The sequence below is a fragment of the Amia ocellicauda genome, chromosome 4, assembly GCF_036373705.1.
Source record: "Amia ocellicauda isolate fAmiCal2 chromosome 4, fAmiCal2.hap1, whole genome shotgun sequence".
In the NCBI taxonomy this organism is placed as follows: Eukaryota; Metazoa; Chordata; class Actinopteri; order Amiiformes; family Amiidae; genus Amia; species Amia ocellicauda.
Genome location: NC_089853.1, coordinates 8,941,478 through 8,955,927, shown reverse-complemented (window position 1 = coordinate 8,955,927; position 14,450 = coordinate 8,941,478). Strand labels below are relative to the sequence as shown.

Below are 14,450 nucleotides of genomic sequence, written 5' to 3'. Positions count from 1 at the left end.
TACTAAACTGGCCCCCACAGTCACCAGATCTCAACCCAATAGAGCATCTTTGGGATGTGGTGGAACGGGAGCTTCGTGCCCTGGATGTGCATCCCACAAATCTCCATCAACTGCAAGATGCTATCCTATCAATATGGGCCAACATTTCTAAAGAATGCTTTCAGCACCTTGTTGAATCAATGCCACGTAGAATTAAGGCAGTTCTGAAGGCGAAAGGGGGTCAAACACAGTATTAGTACGGTGTTCCTAATAATCCTTTAGGTGAGTGTATATTATATATTATACATATATATATATATATATATATATATATATATATAAGCTATGCATTATGTGTTTGATACCATTCTTGATACCATTATCTTGGTCTTCTGGTAGAACAGTTGTACTCCTTTCTTTAAGTAATTATTTGAGAATGCAAAATGAAGCATGCTTTTTCACAATAATGCTATTCTTACAAACATTAAATGTTCAGTGCTCTCCTTACACTCAGGTCTGAGAAAAAAATAGGTCTATACTGCCTTGAAAATGGAAAGCAAACACCTTACTAGGTTAGAAGTACAATGAAGCCATATTTCCGTTAAAGAAATAAGAACATTCTACATTAGTTTTCTTTATTTTTTTTCCTAAAATCAGAAAACGCAAAAAAAACTTTCCTTCAAACAATTCTGAGACACTAATTAAAATATTACATTAAAAGCAACAAACAGTTTCACAAACAAAGCAAATGTATATGTCAGCACATACACAAAACACCTTTCATAAGAATCTCCATGCATTGGTCATCCCCATTATAAAAAGAAGGTGTGGTATAATCATTTAAAAAGGTTACAAAATTCCTGAAGAAGAAAAGAAAAACCAAATGCTGCATAGGCGCTAGACATATAGCCCAGACTCAAAGGGATTAATGTTATCTCCTCTTTAATCACCTATAGTAGTGGTTTTTGTGCATATACCGTCATTCAAATCACAACTCTCAAAAGCAGGTTGTGTTCTCCTAGTGCTGAAAACACTACAGTAGTCGATGAGAGAAACAGCCCACAGAAGGAAATGTGTTGGCATCTGAAACCTCAGCTGTGCTTCTCAATGCATTACTCACCTGAATAAAAAGGTCAAAATCACTAATCAAGCATGTAGTAGGGCGTTAAAAAAAATTCCAGCTTCTCATTCATAACTAAAGTAAATTACCTTGGTCTGTTGTTACTTTCTGTACCAAGTGTTTCTGCCCCAAAGGCAGTGGGAGCTCTGAATGAATATAAAAATATATTTCAGACCTATGCAATACAATGGAACTCATGAATTACTTTAAAGACGTATTTTAAACTGCACATCAAAATAAAACAAATGCATACATCCCTTGCTTGAATTTTACAAAGGAGAACAAGTGTGTGTATGTGTCTGTTATGAACAGGAACAGTTGAGATATATTAAAATATACATGTTTATGTGAAGTCTTATTTATACAAAAATATATATTGTACCTCACCTTTTGCAGAAAGGGATTAGTAATATGTGATAGATACACCAATACCACAATATCCTTTTACAACCATTTTGATTAAATATTGTGTTCTTCTGTAATTATAAGTAATATGTAGAAGCTGCTAACAGTTTACATGTGTATACAACATTTCAGTCGAACCTGGACTATAAGTAGCCCTCAATGACAAGGATGAGTACAACCATATTGAAAGAGGGCTTACATGCTCTTAAAGGAACTCGGACTGTAATCATCACTTGAATTGCACAAACACTGATGTAAACAAAAGCAATGGTTTAAACTACATAAATTAAGTGATATATATATATATAAAACAAAAGGAACTCAGAACTACAGTACAATGAAACACTGCTTGGTGTAGAAAGTAAGCTGCGATCACAGGTTATAATCCTTGACCCCAAAGGCTACCAGTTCTGTTTAGGAACCACAGGGGAGCTTACCACTGTCACACTGCTCCCACTGGTTAAGGAAACAAAATTGGATGATAGGGAGGAACATCCTCCTGAGATCAATAACTGTGCAATATCAATATCTTTCATTGGCTGACAGAGCAGATCTGTTTAGACAGCAAAATCCAAGAATGTTCTTCCCATCTTTGCTGTTCCACCGCAAAGGTACAATTTACAGACAAAAGGAGCTCAGTCTATGAAATAGTCAGGTAACCCAGTTAAATTGTAAAGAAATATATATTTTAAAATAGGCATTTGCAGAAACTAAAATATATCACTTTCTTCACTATGCATTACAACTGTTTGATATATTCTACAGTTATGAAGGCACTCTTAGCAATGTTAAAAGGCACTAATGACTTTGATCTACATTTCAAACAGTTTTAAACCTTAGGTTGTTCTACAGATTTTCATTTTCACAAAACGCAGTAATTGCCTCTGGTACTAGCAAATGCAGTCATGGATTATTTTAAAATAACGTGATCTAGCCAGGAGCCTATTTGTGTACTTGATTCCACAACAGAATTCAGACAGCTAAGGATTATTTGGTAAACCAGTTAAAGACATAAGAGCTGTATATTGTATTGTATAGGAAGGTACCAGATAACAAGTTTATGCCACTGGGGAAACATTGTTAAGACTACAGAAAACAAAAAATACTATCTGAGTTTTTAATTGAAAGAAAAACAAACTGAAATAAGTACAGCAAGTCCTGTCAAAAGGTTTACAAAAAATGTTGAATAGATGCAGCTTTGCAATACTTTGTCATGTCTTAAAGGTAAGCCAGGTTAAACCAAACAAGTCCATCACCAGGTGATATGCAATAAAAGTTTTGTGAGTATAGAGCAGTAGCTTAGATAAAGTGCTATTTTACTTCATACGAACATATCCCTGTCACACTTGCCTGCTAATCCAAATTTCCCATGTCTCCAACACACAAGAAAGAAATTGCAATATTAAAAATAATTTACCTAGGCATAGTCATAGCAACAGCTCTGTGCAATATGTTTCAACTGAAGTATTACTGTGACCTTTGGGGTGACAATGAGGAGTAAACCACAAAAGTTGCAATTCTGACAGTGACTAGAATCAGCCATCAGGTCTAGAACTAATCAAACGCAGTAATTCCTGGGCATTTCTACACATTATGTTTTACGGAAAAGTTATAACTGAAACGACCTGGTGTTTCAAATGATAAAAACAAGAACAAATATAAGTTAAATCATTGCTAGTCTTTTTGTGTTTATGTAGTTTTGTTCTGTTTGTTTTAATACTGATGTGTTAATAATTTTCATACAACAGATTTCTTATTTTAAGAAACAGTGAAGTTTCTTTTAAAGGTCAAACCAAGGCCAAAATCCTTCTTTAGAGATTTTTTTATTTTTTATCAAATTGTCTATGTTTTTTTGGTCTTTGTATTATTGTAAACAACATTTTTTTTTAATTTAGTAAAGTGCATCTAAAAACAACCAAGGTACATATCACATTATGAATATAAAATAAAATATCTCCACAGAATTACTCCAAAAAAATGTATGTTCACGTTCTCATGCAAACAAAACTCTGATTTAAAATGCATAGCCCACTGATTCACTCACTTCAAACTTTTTCAATATGTTGTTTTTGCAAAATGCACAAGCAAACTAAATGTATTTCCTATGTTAAAAAGGTTTTACTCTCTGTGGAAAAGGGGACACTTGGTGGGTGATGTTTCAAATAAGAATAGTAAGATTAGTACATATGTATTTAATATGCTACACAAAAGAGCAGATATGAAGGGGCCTGACAAATTCACAACCTGAACTATCAATATGTATAATATTAATTCAATATTTGTAATCTAACATAAGTTAATACTAATGTTTTTTGGCACAATGTTAAAATAAATGACCACAGTGCAAATCCACCACCCGAGCCATTTACTTTCAATAAGTATTACTGATACACTCCCTTACCCCCTTCCCTGCTCATAATTTTTGCAATAAAACTAGTGCACTAGCTCAGTCCCTTTTGAAGGCTTATGACAGGGACTTCAAACAGAGACCTTGTCCCAAGATTATACCAACTTATTATTTCACATAAAAAAGTAATCTAAAAGGTAGAACATGAATTATAAAATACAAATTGTAAATCCTAACAATAAATACACTGCACTGGAGATGGGCAGATAAATTAATGTGTCTAGTACATGATAACCTCTACTTGAGTCAAATAAAACGTTTTATTTATAACTTTTTAATATTGTAATTGTTGGAAGATAAGATGATGGACTCGGGATAAATCTTTATCAAGCCATGTGATCAAAAATAAAAGGCAAAATTATAGAAACATAAAATTGACTTTCCTCGACATTTCTCACTTACTGTGACCTCAAATAAAACTGTATAAATGGAGCTCTTAAACAGGTACAGTACAGACTGAATGTAAAAAGCAGATCTAGCATTGAAATATTGATTTTGACGAGATTGTATATATATTGTATCATATGAATATATATAATATTGTTCTTTTCTTGGGGTGTTTTTTTTCTCTTCATATCTTATAAAGTTACTTTTGCTGACGAGGTTTTACGTGCATCAGTATATGTCATAATTATAATAATAATAATAATAATAATAATAATAATAATAATAATAATAATGTGATTCAAAAATAATACATTCAGAGGTTCAATCTTACCAATTAAAACAAAACAAATAATACGTGTATATGGAAAACTAACCATGTTTTAATGCGCCAAAGCATTCAAAGTAAATTATAATACCGGTACAAAATGTGTTTAAAAATACATTAATAAATAAAGTGAACAGCATGAAAGGCCAAGCTGCAATTTAAAAAACTAAATAAATAATGCTAATGACAATAACCACGCTCCGCATTTAGCAATTTCATTAAACTGAATTTGTATTTATGTATTGCAAATATCAGCGACCTCATGTTATTATACGTATTAGATTATTGCCATTATTATTAATGTTTAACATATAAAGCACAGTATTCATGATTTGTTGACGACACCTTATTCATAGCTCAACAATGCAAAATATCCCCCGACAGCGGGATAACAATGTTGGACATTGTATCATTAAAATGTTTCCCCATTTGAAAATCGTCAGGCTACAATGTGACCTAAACTTAAAGAATTGTAATGTATGTATTCAAATTAAGGATAAATCAAATGTAACTTTGTACTAAACACGTAAATAAATTCGATAAAGCTGTAAAACTGAAAAGTTTTTAGAAATTACATGTGCATGGCTGTATCTTCTGTCATAGAAAAAGACATAATTGTATTCAGCTGGAAGATGGAACACCTCTGTTTATTTCACAATAAATCTAGCAAACTAACTGCTGTTTCAACACAAGATAAAGTCTGATCATATTACATGAGAAACACAAACAAACACTGTAACATCACAATTATGTGTTTGAGATAGAAAACTCTTACCCTTAGGCCTAAATTGTACAGCTAAACACCATACAACTTGCGGTGAAGTAAACAAGCTCATCCTTTCCAGTGTGGAGTAAACTTTAAAGTGGGCTGCAGATATTAAGGTTAGAGGGGCAATGTGTAAACGTGTGAGTTTGTAAACTATATTACATGTTCTCTTACAAATGCATGTAACGGTTACTAAAACCTCGGTGTCCTGTGTTTATACAGCACGGCACAATACAGGACGTCCTACAGATTCATATTGTGTTTCCTATAAGCCTCCCATCGTGGCCCTGATGCACACTCGTGTGTCCAGCCGCTGTGTTGTGTTTGGAAGCACTGGCATGGCATGGCTATCTTTGGTGACCTACCTGTTCCCTGGAAATACAAGGCAATGAGGGTCTCCTGGGCATTTTACAACTGCCATAATAACTTGTTGAGGTTTCTCCCAATGAAACACAACTGGACCTTCTCCTGGGTCTGATCACAGGCACTTTCTCCTCAACGTTTGGGATCCTGTGTGGCGTTTCCCTGGGTGGGTAATAATGATCAAAACAGAGCGCCAGGAGAGAGCCAGCTACCCCTGCCAAGCCAGCCAACAGTGGTCTCAGAGCCGGGGGCAGGCAGCCCAGGCTGGTGAAGGAAACGACCCAGACCAGGCTCGCGAAAACCAAGATCAGGACACTGTATTTCAGTTTCAAAGTGGGGATCAGTGTCAGTAAGCCCACACAGCCCAACACAAAGAGCAATCTGCCCACCATTTGCATCTGGTGCTGATCGTCTTCCCATTGCAACAACTGCAACACCAAGAAATCCCCCAGGTAGCATGATGCTGGCAGCGACACCAGCCAGCATCTGTAACTTTCCCTCTTTTTCCTCCTCAGGTAAAATGTTAAAAAGAAGAATGCACAGCCTATGCTAAACAGGGGACTGACGGATTGTGAAAAGCCCAGCAAAAACGACTGCAAAGTCCGCAGAAGCAGCAAAGAGCTCAGTCCACTTTGCAGGCTTCTGGAGATCAGTAGAGAAACCGCAAAAACTGCGAATGCACCAAAGTAAAGAGCCGAGGCTCGAAATCGTTTTGAACCTATTAAATCCGCATTGCAAAACCTGCAGACGTTAAATAAAAAGCCCCTTTGGTGGTCCTGTTTTAAAGGGGTGACGCAGCTCTTCACATAGCCGTTCCTGAAGCTCTCTGTGCTGTTTGCATTACCAACCCCTTCGTGGTGTTTGATTTTACTGTGCAAAACCTCTCCTTCTTCCCTCACAGCCATGTTTTCAACTGTATATCCTTTTATTCCGTTAAAAGTTGGCTTTCCCCCCCTTTTTTCTCTCGCCGTATTATTGTATTATTACATGACAGCAAACGCGGTCCATGGTCACTCAAACGTACTCGAGCATTTTGGGTAAAAGGAAAAGAAGGTAAAAATGTTGTTTTTTTTCACGAAGTTGGACTCAATGTCGCCTCCCAGATGTCACAACCTGCAGTACTGGTTAGTAATTCGGAGTGGAGGAAGCTCTGCAGCCCCGGGAACAACATGGCTCGTAATGCAGGGCAACTAGATCAGATACAACACGCGTACAGCTGCATAGAAGACATGCATGCAAATATACACCAAGTTTAAACTCAGTCAGAGCGAAAATAAACACGTTTTTGCAATTGGCTGCTGACTGGTAAACGTTTTGCAGTGTTTTAATTGTGTCTTTCAGCACATTTGGGAACCGGATACTACAGACTGACTTTATTTCGATGTAACAACAGGGGAAATCAAAAATAAAAATACATAGCCAGGTCTTCCTTTTGGTTATGCAGCAGCCAACAATTACAATCGGAAGGGAATGTACAATAAAATAACGCACTGATCACTTGTGTGTTACTAAGTGAAACGATGGTCTGTACAAGGGAGATATTTTTTATTTTTAAGGTTTTTAGGTATGTCTTTATGGTGATTAGTTTTGTGTACGTGAGAGCACTTTCGATATGACACTTTGCAACAGCCGATTAACTTTTTGCTTCCCCCCCTCTACCAATTATTATTTTTTCTTTCAAATTAAATTATTCTAAAGAATAATTAAAATTAAATTATGAATTATCCTTAGAGATCCTGCTGTATTCCCTGGAACTCCTTCAATCGATGCAATCCAGTCTCCTTATTCAAATCCTCGATGTGAAAAAGCATAATGAATAACAGAACAAAAGAGTGTAACGCAATATATGTGTTAAAGAACAGACCTTACGGCCTCTGCAGACAGTGGGGGCTGTTCCCCAGTTTATCGATGCTCTTTCTTTTGACATAAACGTGCAGCACATTTCTGCGATCCATTGCTTTTCCTTACGCGTCCCGCCGCTCAAGGGAAAAGCAAACGATCGTCCGAATCATTGTTTAGTGTTGCAGAGCAAGCAGCGGCAAGAATAGGAGATGGTGAGAATGAAATACAATTACCTTCTTCTGTCTTTTTAATTTTGTATATGTGTGTATTTTACAAATATAGATATGTATAATACTGAATCTGGTGAAATATCGACTGAGATATTGATATGGTATGTTACAAATAAGTTACTCGTTGAGACGGACAACATGGGGGATGGGAGAGTGAGTAAGCGTTTACTACACAGACCGGGTGGAAATTCAAATAATTAATATTTATATTTAACTGCGTTTCTGTTACACATTATGTATTTTTGTGCGGGGATATTATATAACGAATCCTAACCTATAAAGACATAAGGTCTGGAGTTTATTTGATTATAGGCCTATATGTAATGTGTACCAGTATCCACCGGGCTGTACCTATTTAGGCCTTTGCCAATGTGATGATGGTTTATAACTTTTGGCTGTCATACAGTACTTTAAATTGTTTGCATTCACGGCCAGTTTTAAGGTTTAAATACACATAGTTTTAAGTGATGTCTTAGCGCTAAGTTGTAAAATATTTTATTGAAATATTTCGTATGGCTGAACGTTTTACTTTCGTTTTCATTCTAGTATAGTTTTAAGATGCGTTCGCTGGTTTATTAATTCCTATAACAAAAGCAAACCATACTTTTGAAGAAAAAATCCAGTTTCACATCGTGGATGATCAATGTTTGTTTCTCATCAAATTGGAGAAGGTTCAATAAGTTGCAATTTCTGAACTTAAATACAGATATTAGTTAACCAATTGTTTTGAAGTCCTCACCGTGGGATAGTAATTGAACAACACATTTGCCTGCATCTCATTTTATATAGAAGACAAACATGGCACAAAATAATGGTTCAGTCTTATTAGAGAGGCATTTTAGTTCTCCCTTATAACAAAAATAAAACAATGGAGACGTATTCCCTTATGCAAAGTGCATTATGCAGAAATGTTAAAAATCAAGTGTGTACTCCCTCTTTTCAGCCACTACCTAAATAATAAGACTTGAATTAAAAGTAATGCCAGCCATGTTTAAAAGAACCCCTGTTTTGTTTCTGTAGCTGTGCATAGCACTGGCAGAACATGAGCAGGGGGGATACTTCGTGATGGGAGCCTTTGACAGCATCCCAGAGGTGCATGGTCACATCTGTGCTGCCCACTGTAGTTGATGACTGATGTTGAGGAGCATGACAAGTGCCTCTCAGTACTCCTCTGTAATAGATGTACACCATGCTTTGGAGGAAACATGCGACGGTCATCACCATGCTGTATTTGTGCCCCATTGTCAGGGTTCAGTGTCCAAACACTTATTAGCATTCTGTTGGTTTTTGATATAGAACACATATATGAGGTTGTTTCAGCTTCTCTTAAACTAGCATTAATTTCTAAAAGAATGCCAGCAGATTTAACCAGTATTTTGTAGAATTAACATTGCCTTCTTCCTGTATCCCTTTTGCATCTTAATCTGCCCCCCCCCCCCCCCCCCAAGAGATTCAATTTAAGGCTCTACCTGTTAATGTGGGTCATGCCTCCTCTTGTGTATGTGTGCACTTTTCTGCAGCTACTGCTAGTCCATTGCAAGAAAACTATAGGATACATATTATTAACCATGCATCTTGGCCATAGTAAATAATTTGTACCTGAGAAGTGGCATATGAGATGCAACTTAGTAAAAAGAAAACCATCAGAACAGCTGATGACCGACAAGACTGGTCATTATTTATGCATGAGAAATGTTATACTTTGCTGAATATAGCAAAGGTTGCATGCAGTCACAGTGTTTTGGAGAGTTAACACAGTGAGTTCCTGTTGAGTTCTAAGACTGATTTCATACTTCTCACCATCTGCGGCTACATAATGCAGAGTGCAGAAAATGCAGTAAGTAATTCAAACAGCGATGTGATGGTCTGTATACTGTTACAGCATTAAATTGTTAGTCAAAAGTAGTGGAACAAGTGATTTACTTCCAAATGCATTTTGTTTTCTTCTAGTTCCGTAACCAGTATGACAATGATGTCACTGTTTGGAGTCCTCAGGTAAGAGCTTTGTTTTCAGCTATATGTTATTATGTATTTGGTGTTCAAATCTGCACCAGGAAAAGTAAAGTAAGCTTTATTCCTCACTTTTTTTTTATCTGTATAGGTATTGTCAGATATGCATGACATATCCAAAATTTGAAGATGTAAACCTAGTCCTTGTTTTGTTTTTCAGCTTGCCTTTCTGAAATCAACTTTTTATTTTTATTTTCAAGTTCAAGCTAGAGAATGTTTGTCATGCCTGGACTGCTTTGGTTGTTTTGCAAGGCTGTCAGTGTTGTTATAAAGGCATTGTAAAAGATGTTCATAATGTCTGCTAAAGAGTGAATAAATATGCTGTGGTTCTGTTTGCTACGCAGGGACGTATCCATCAGATTGAATATGCTATGGAGGCAGTGAAACAGGGATCAGCCACTGTGGGGCTTAAGTCAAAGTCCCATGCTGTCCTTGTGGCTTTAAAGGTATGGGTTTATGCACTGATGGTTGGCTTGAAATGATGGCTTGTCAATGCTGTTACAATGGAAAAGCTTTTAATAACTTTGCCATAAGAGAACCTTTGTTGCAGATGGTAGGAAATAGTTGTATAGATGGAAATGTTAAACACCTGTCGCTAGTTATGAAACCTAGACCTGTTTATTGTTACCCCAAGTAAGGTTAACCAAGAGGCATTTAAAATGGGGATATATTGCAGGGGATTTGTTTAGAACTGGTATGATTTCAAAACGTATTGTACATGTGTAAAAATGACTTGTCTCAAGGTTATATAGTACTGTTCATTATAGACCACTGACATTGTATTTGTCTGTTGCAGAGAGCACAGTCTGAGCTAGCTGCGCACCAGAAGAAAATTCTTCACGTTGACAGCCATGTGGGCATTTCCATCGCAGGTCTCACTGCTGATGCAAGACTTCTTTGGTTTGTTCAGATTAGTAGAATACCTATTTTATGTAGTTATACATTTAAAAAATAATATATTATTCTGATTGTCTTATGTCTTCCCTCTTATTTGGTTTAATCAGTAACTTCATGCGTCAAGAGTGTCTGGATTCGAGGTTTGTGTTTGACCGGCCTCTTCCTGTCTCTCGCCTGGTGTCTCTGATTGGAAGCAGTATCCTTTCCAGATAATGCAGGTCTATTTCTAAAGCCAAAGTGAATTGCTGTCTGTCAAACAGGGATTTTTTTGAAATTGTTGAAGATAGTATGTAAGTTTTCTGATGTCACTGAGCATTTGTAAGTATTTTAAAATAATACAAAAATAAAGGAAGACTTATTGCTGTGAAAAGTGTATCCACATGTGAGTGTTTACCTAAGTATATTGTAGATCTTTTTTCCCTAGTGTTTATCTGAAATTAGCCCAATTTGTAATGATTACATACTGCATTGTTCTACGGCACTGGTTAGTTGTTTTGTCATTTAAAACCAAAAGGAGCCTTTCCTGACCTGCTTCTCAGAAACCCAGATTCCCACTCAGCGATATGGCAGGAGACCATATGGTGTGGGATTGCTCATCGCTGGCTTTGATGTAAGTTCTCAAGAAAAATGTGCAGTCAACATTAAACCAGTGGCCTGTAAAGTAAAATACAACAATTGAACTATAAAAGGATAAAACACAACATTTGTATTTAAATAGTTTTTTAAGATCCCTTTGGAAGTATAAAGTGTGCTCCTCTGTTTTATACATATATTTAAAGTTTTAGACAATGTGCTTGATTTATTATTAAGGCTGAGTGGAAATCTCAGTTCATCTGAATGACTTATCCTAATATCTTTAGGGGATTCACCAGGGTGATCCCACTATCTAACAACTGACATCTAGAATGTGTTAGATATGTGTGTCCTGTTAATGTAAGGAGCATTACAGAAGGTCACCTACCAGTCCTGGCATTTGATTTGTGTTTTCCAGGACATGGGCCCTCACATATTCCAGACATGTCCTTCAGCCAACTATTTTGACTGTAAAGCCATGTCCATTGGAGCCCGATCCCAGTCAGCTCGCACTTACCTGGAGAGACACATGGAGAAATTCCTTGACTGTGAGTGTGAAAAGGAAATTCGACTAGATTTTTATTATTTATTTATTGTTTAAACCTCACTGTAATAACATTTTATTTATTTATTTTGAAGGCAATTTGAATGAGTTGGTCCAGCATGGTCTGCGAGCTTTAAGAGAGACCCTACCTGCTGAACAGGACCTAACAACCAAGGTAAAGGCTTTCTATAAAGATTTGTCAAACCTAAATTAGAATCTGGTGCTTCAGATTATGAAAGTCCTGATCAATCCTGAAACCACTTATGATTTGGGACATAATGCATGCATATGAAATTGTCACATGTTTTTTAGCAATTTTAGCAGAGGGTTATTTCATGAATTGTAGGATTGTGCAGCTTGAATCTCAACTTGGTGTTGGATTCTAAATGTGAGTAAGTTGGACCAAATGCCCACTTTTACAAGTCCCCGAAATGTTACTGTGAATTGAATGCTATTCGTGTAGGAATTCTGTACTCCAAGACGGTGATCACATGGCCTTTTCCTTTGTAGAATGTGTCCATTGGCATCGTTGGCAAGGAAATGGAGTTCACTATCTACGATGACGATGATGTTGCCCCATTCCTTGAGGGCCTTGAAGAGAGACCCCAGAGAAAGGTAGACTTACACACATGGGGAAAATCAACAAATACAGTAACAGTCGCATGAAAACCATTCCTGGGCTGTGGTTAAGCTCTTCCTTTTCCGAGCTAAAAAGGCCTTCTTTCCCTCTTTGTGTCCTAAAGTTTCAGTTTAATGCAAGACATCTATGTCACTGTTGCCATGTCAGTTTTATAGTAGTGGTGAATGTCTATGAAAAACGGTAAATATACACATATAGCTATTGAACAGGTCTTATTGAGTCAGACCAATTGAAGGTATTACACATTGGTCAGGATTGGTTTCTTTAAGGCAGAATGAGAACTTGTATTGCAGTTTAAAAAAATCTATGCAATTATTCTGTAGTAAAAAATACCTTTATTTTGTCAAGTTGATTTTATGTATTTATTTCCAATGTTTAAATATTTTGAAAAGGTTATTTCATGTAAATCTTTTTTTGTTGTATCACCAACACTTGAACTTGCTGTGATTTTGTAGATTGCACCACCTGCTGAAGAACCTGCTGTAGAGAAAGCTGAGGAGCCCATGGAGCACTGATCTGGGGACATGTCTGCCAAACAGCTGATGATGAAAAGCTCTTAATCTGTGACATACCTATTGTCAGTCTTTGACAAATGCATCCTGAAACCATAACAAAACCTTTAGGTGGGCAAAAAGAAGTTGTAAGAAAGCCATTTACCATGATATTTACTTTTTGTTTTCTACAAGGACTGTAGTTATATTCTGCTTTTCTATATGAACCAACTTTAGAATGAATAAAAAAATAATAAAAATGTGTTTTCCCTAAATGATTCAGATTGTAATGTTTTTTGTTTGTTTTTTTACACTTAAGTGTTCAGTTTAAAAAGAGCTGCTTTCAATACAAATAAAGGAAGTGTTGTACCTGTGAACAGCTTATTTCTAAGAGAATACTCTGAAGAGCTCTTTCAACTTCACTATCGATGTAAGGGTCTTGTGTAAAAGGTGCATTTTGTGCTGCATTAAGCACTGAAGGATCCTGAAATCTTTTCAAGAGCTACTGGACAGCACTTTGTTTTTGAAAGAATAGTGCTAGCAACTGACGAAATGGAACCCAGAAGCCACAGCTCTTGTATGTTAAAGTAAAAACTAGTTTTTGATTTAACTAATACTGTGAGGATATATTGCTTTGAGATTATGTCAAAGGGAAATTTCATGGTTTTAATGAAACAGTCTCCTGGTATATTACAACTAGAGGCCAGGTAAGGAATCTGGTTTTGCAGTGTTTTAGATAATCATTGAGAGATCTCGCTGAGGGGAGTATTATAGTAATTCCCATAGAATGGGGTGTATAGCTGTGTATTAATTACTTGGGACATTCTAAAGAAGACTGGAATTAAAATGAAGGTAAGATTAACCATGACCAGATTTTTTTTGTAATGTTGAATTAACAGCTATGAATAAAATGTATACACTGCACTAAGGTATTTCTTTAGGCATGTTAATGTTCTGCAGTGTATTGTAATGTGCTATTAGATCACTTTTTCTTTCCACAACTGCACTGCATAAGGCTTTACCTGTATAGTGAACTCTTATCAATTAATTAGAGGAATCCACATTTGTTGGAGATCATCGTTTTGAAATTAACACAATGACTTGCTGAAGAATGCAAATTTGAAATGCCAGCTAAGTTGTATTATTTATTGAAATGGGATTTGTCAGTAACTGCCTGAGCAGGCCCTGCACTTAGAGTATACATGTCTGTTTTGCTATGGAAAGCTAAACTTTGGGATATTGATTTTGAGTGTTACTAAGTCAAGGCTGCAGTGCATTGAAGGACACAGCGGCAAGAAGGTGTAATCAGATAGCCTGAGATTGAACTTTCAGCCACGGTTAATGTTAATTTAGGTGAGATCTCAAAAGAGCTGATGCTGCATACAGGGGTCATGCTGTATAAGTGCTTAGGCAAACTCTCCAAAGATCATACCTTTATATACATAACAAAAATGTATGGTTCCTTGAAAAC

General features: G+C 36.3%; 2 protein-coding genes across 4 annotated transcripts in view; one reads left to right on the top strand and one right to left on the bottom strand.

The window, feature by feature from the left end:
- The window catches only part of pde3b (phosphodiesterase 3B), a 62,396-nt gene extending 55,570 nt beyond the window's left edge, over window positions 1-6,826 (bottom strand). For 2 of the 3 annotated variants that reach the window (XM_066700890.1, XM_066700891.1), the window contains exon 1: window positions 5,755-6,826. In XM_066700890.1, coding sequence (XP_066556987.1) covers window positions 5,755-6,657 — 903 coding nt within the window. In that variant the 5' untranslated portion in view covers window positions 6,658-6,826. The remainder of the gene's footprint in view (window positions 1-5,754) is intronic. The other variant, XM_066700892.1, reaches the window with a different exon arrangement.
- Window positions 6,827-7,692: 866 nt separating this feature from the next.
- psma1 (proteasome 20S subunit alpha 1) lies at window positions 7,693-13,257 on the top strand. The gene is made up of 10 exons (XM_066700893.1): window positions 7,693-7,806; window positions 9,775-9,819; window positions 10,179-10,280; window positions 10,631-10,734; window positions 10,839-10,927; window positions 11,271-11,341; window positions 11,723-11,852; window positions 11,944-12,023; window positions 12,359-12,463; window positions 12,944-13,257. The coding sequence occupies exons 1-10, from the start codon at window positions 7,804-7,806 to the stop codon at window positions 13,001-13,003; spliced, it is 789 nt and encodes a 262-aa protein (XP_066556990.1). The 5' UTR covers window positions 7,693-7,803; the 3' UTR covers window positions 13,004-13,257.
- Window positions 13,258-14,450: the final 1,193 nt, after the last annotated feature.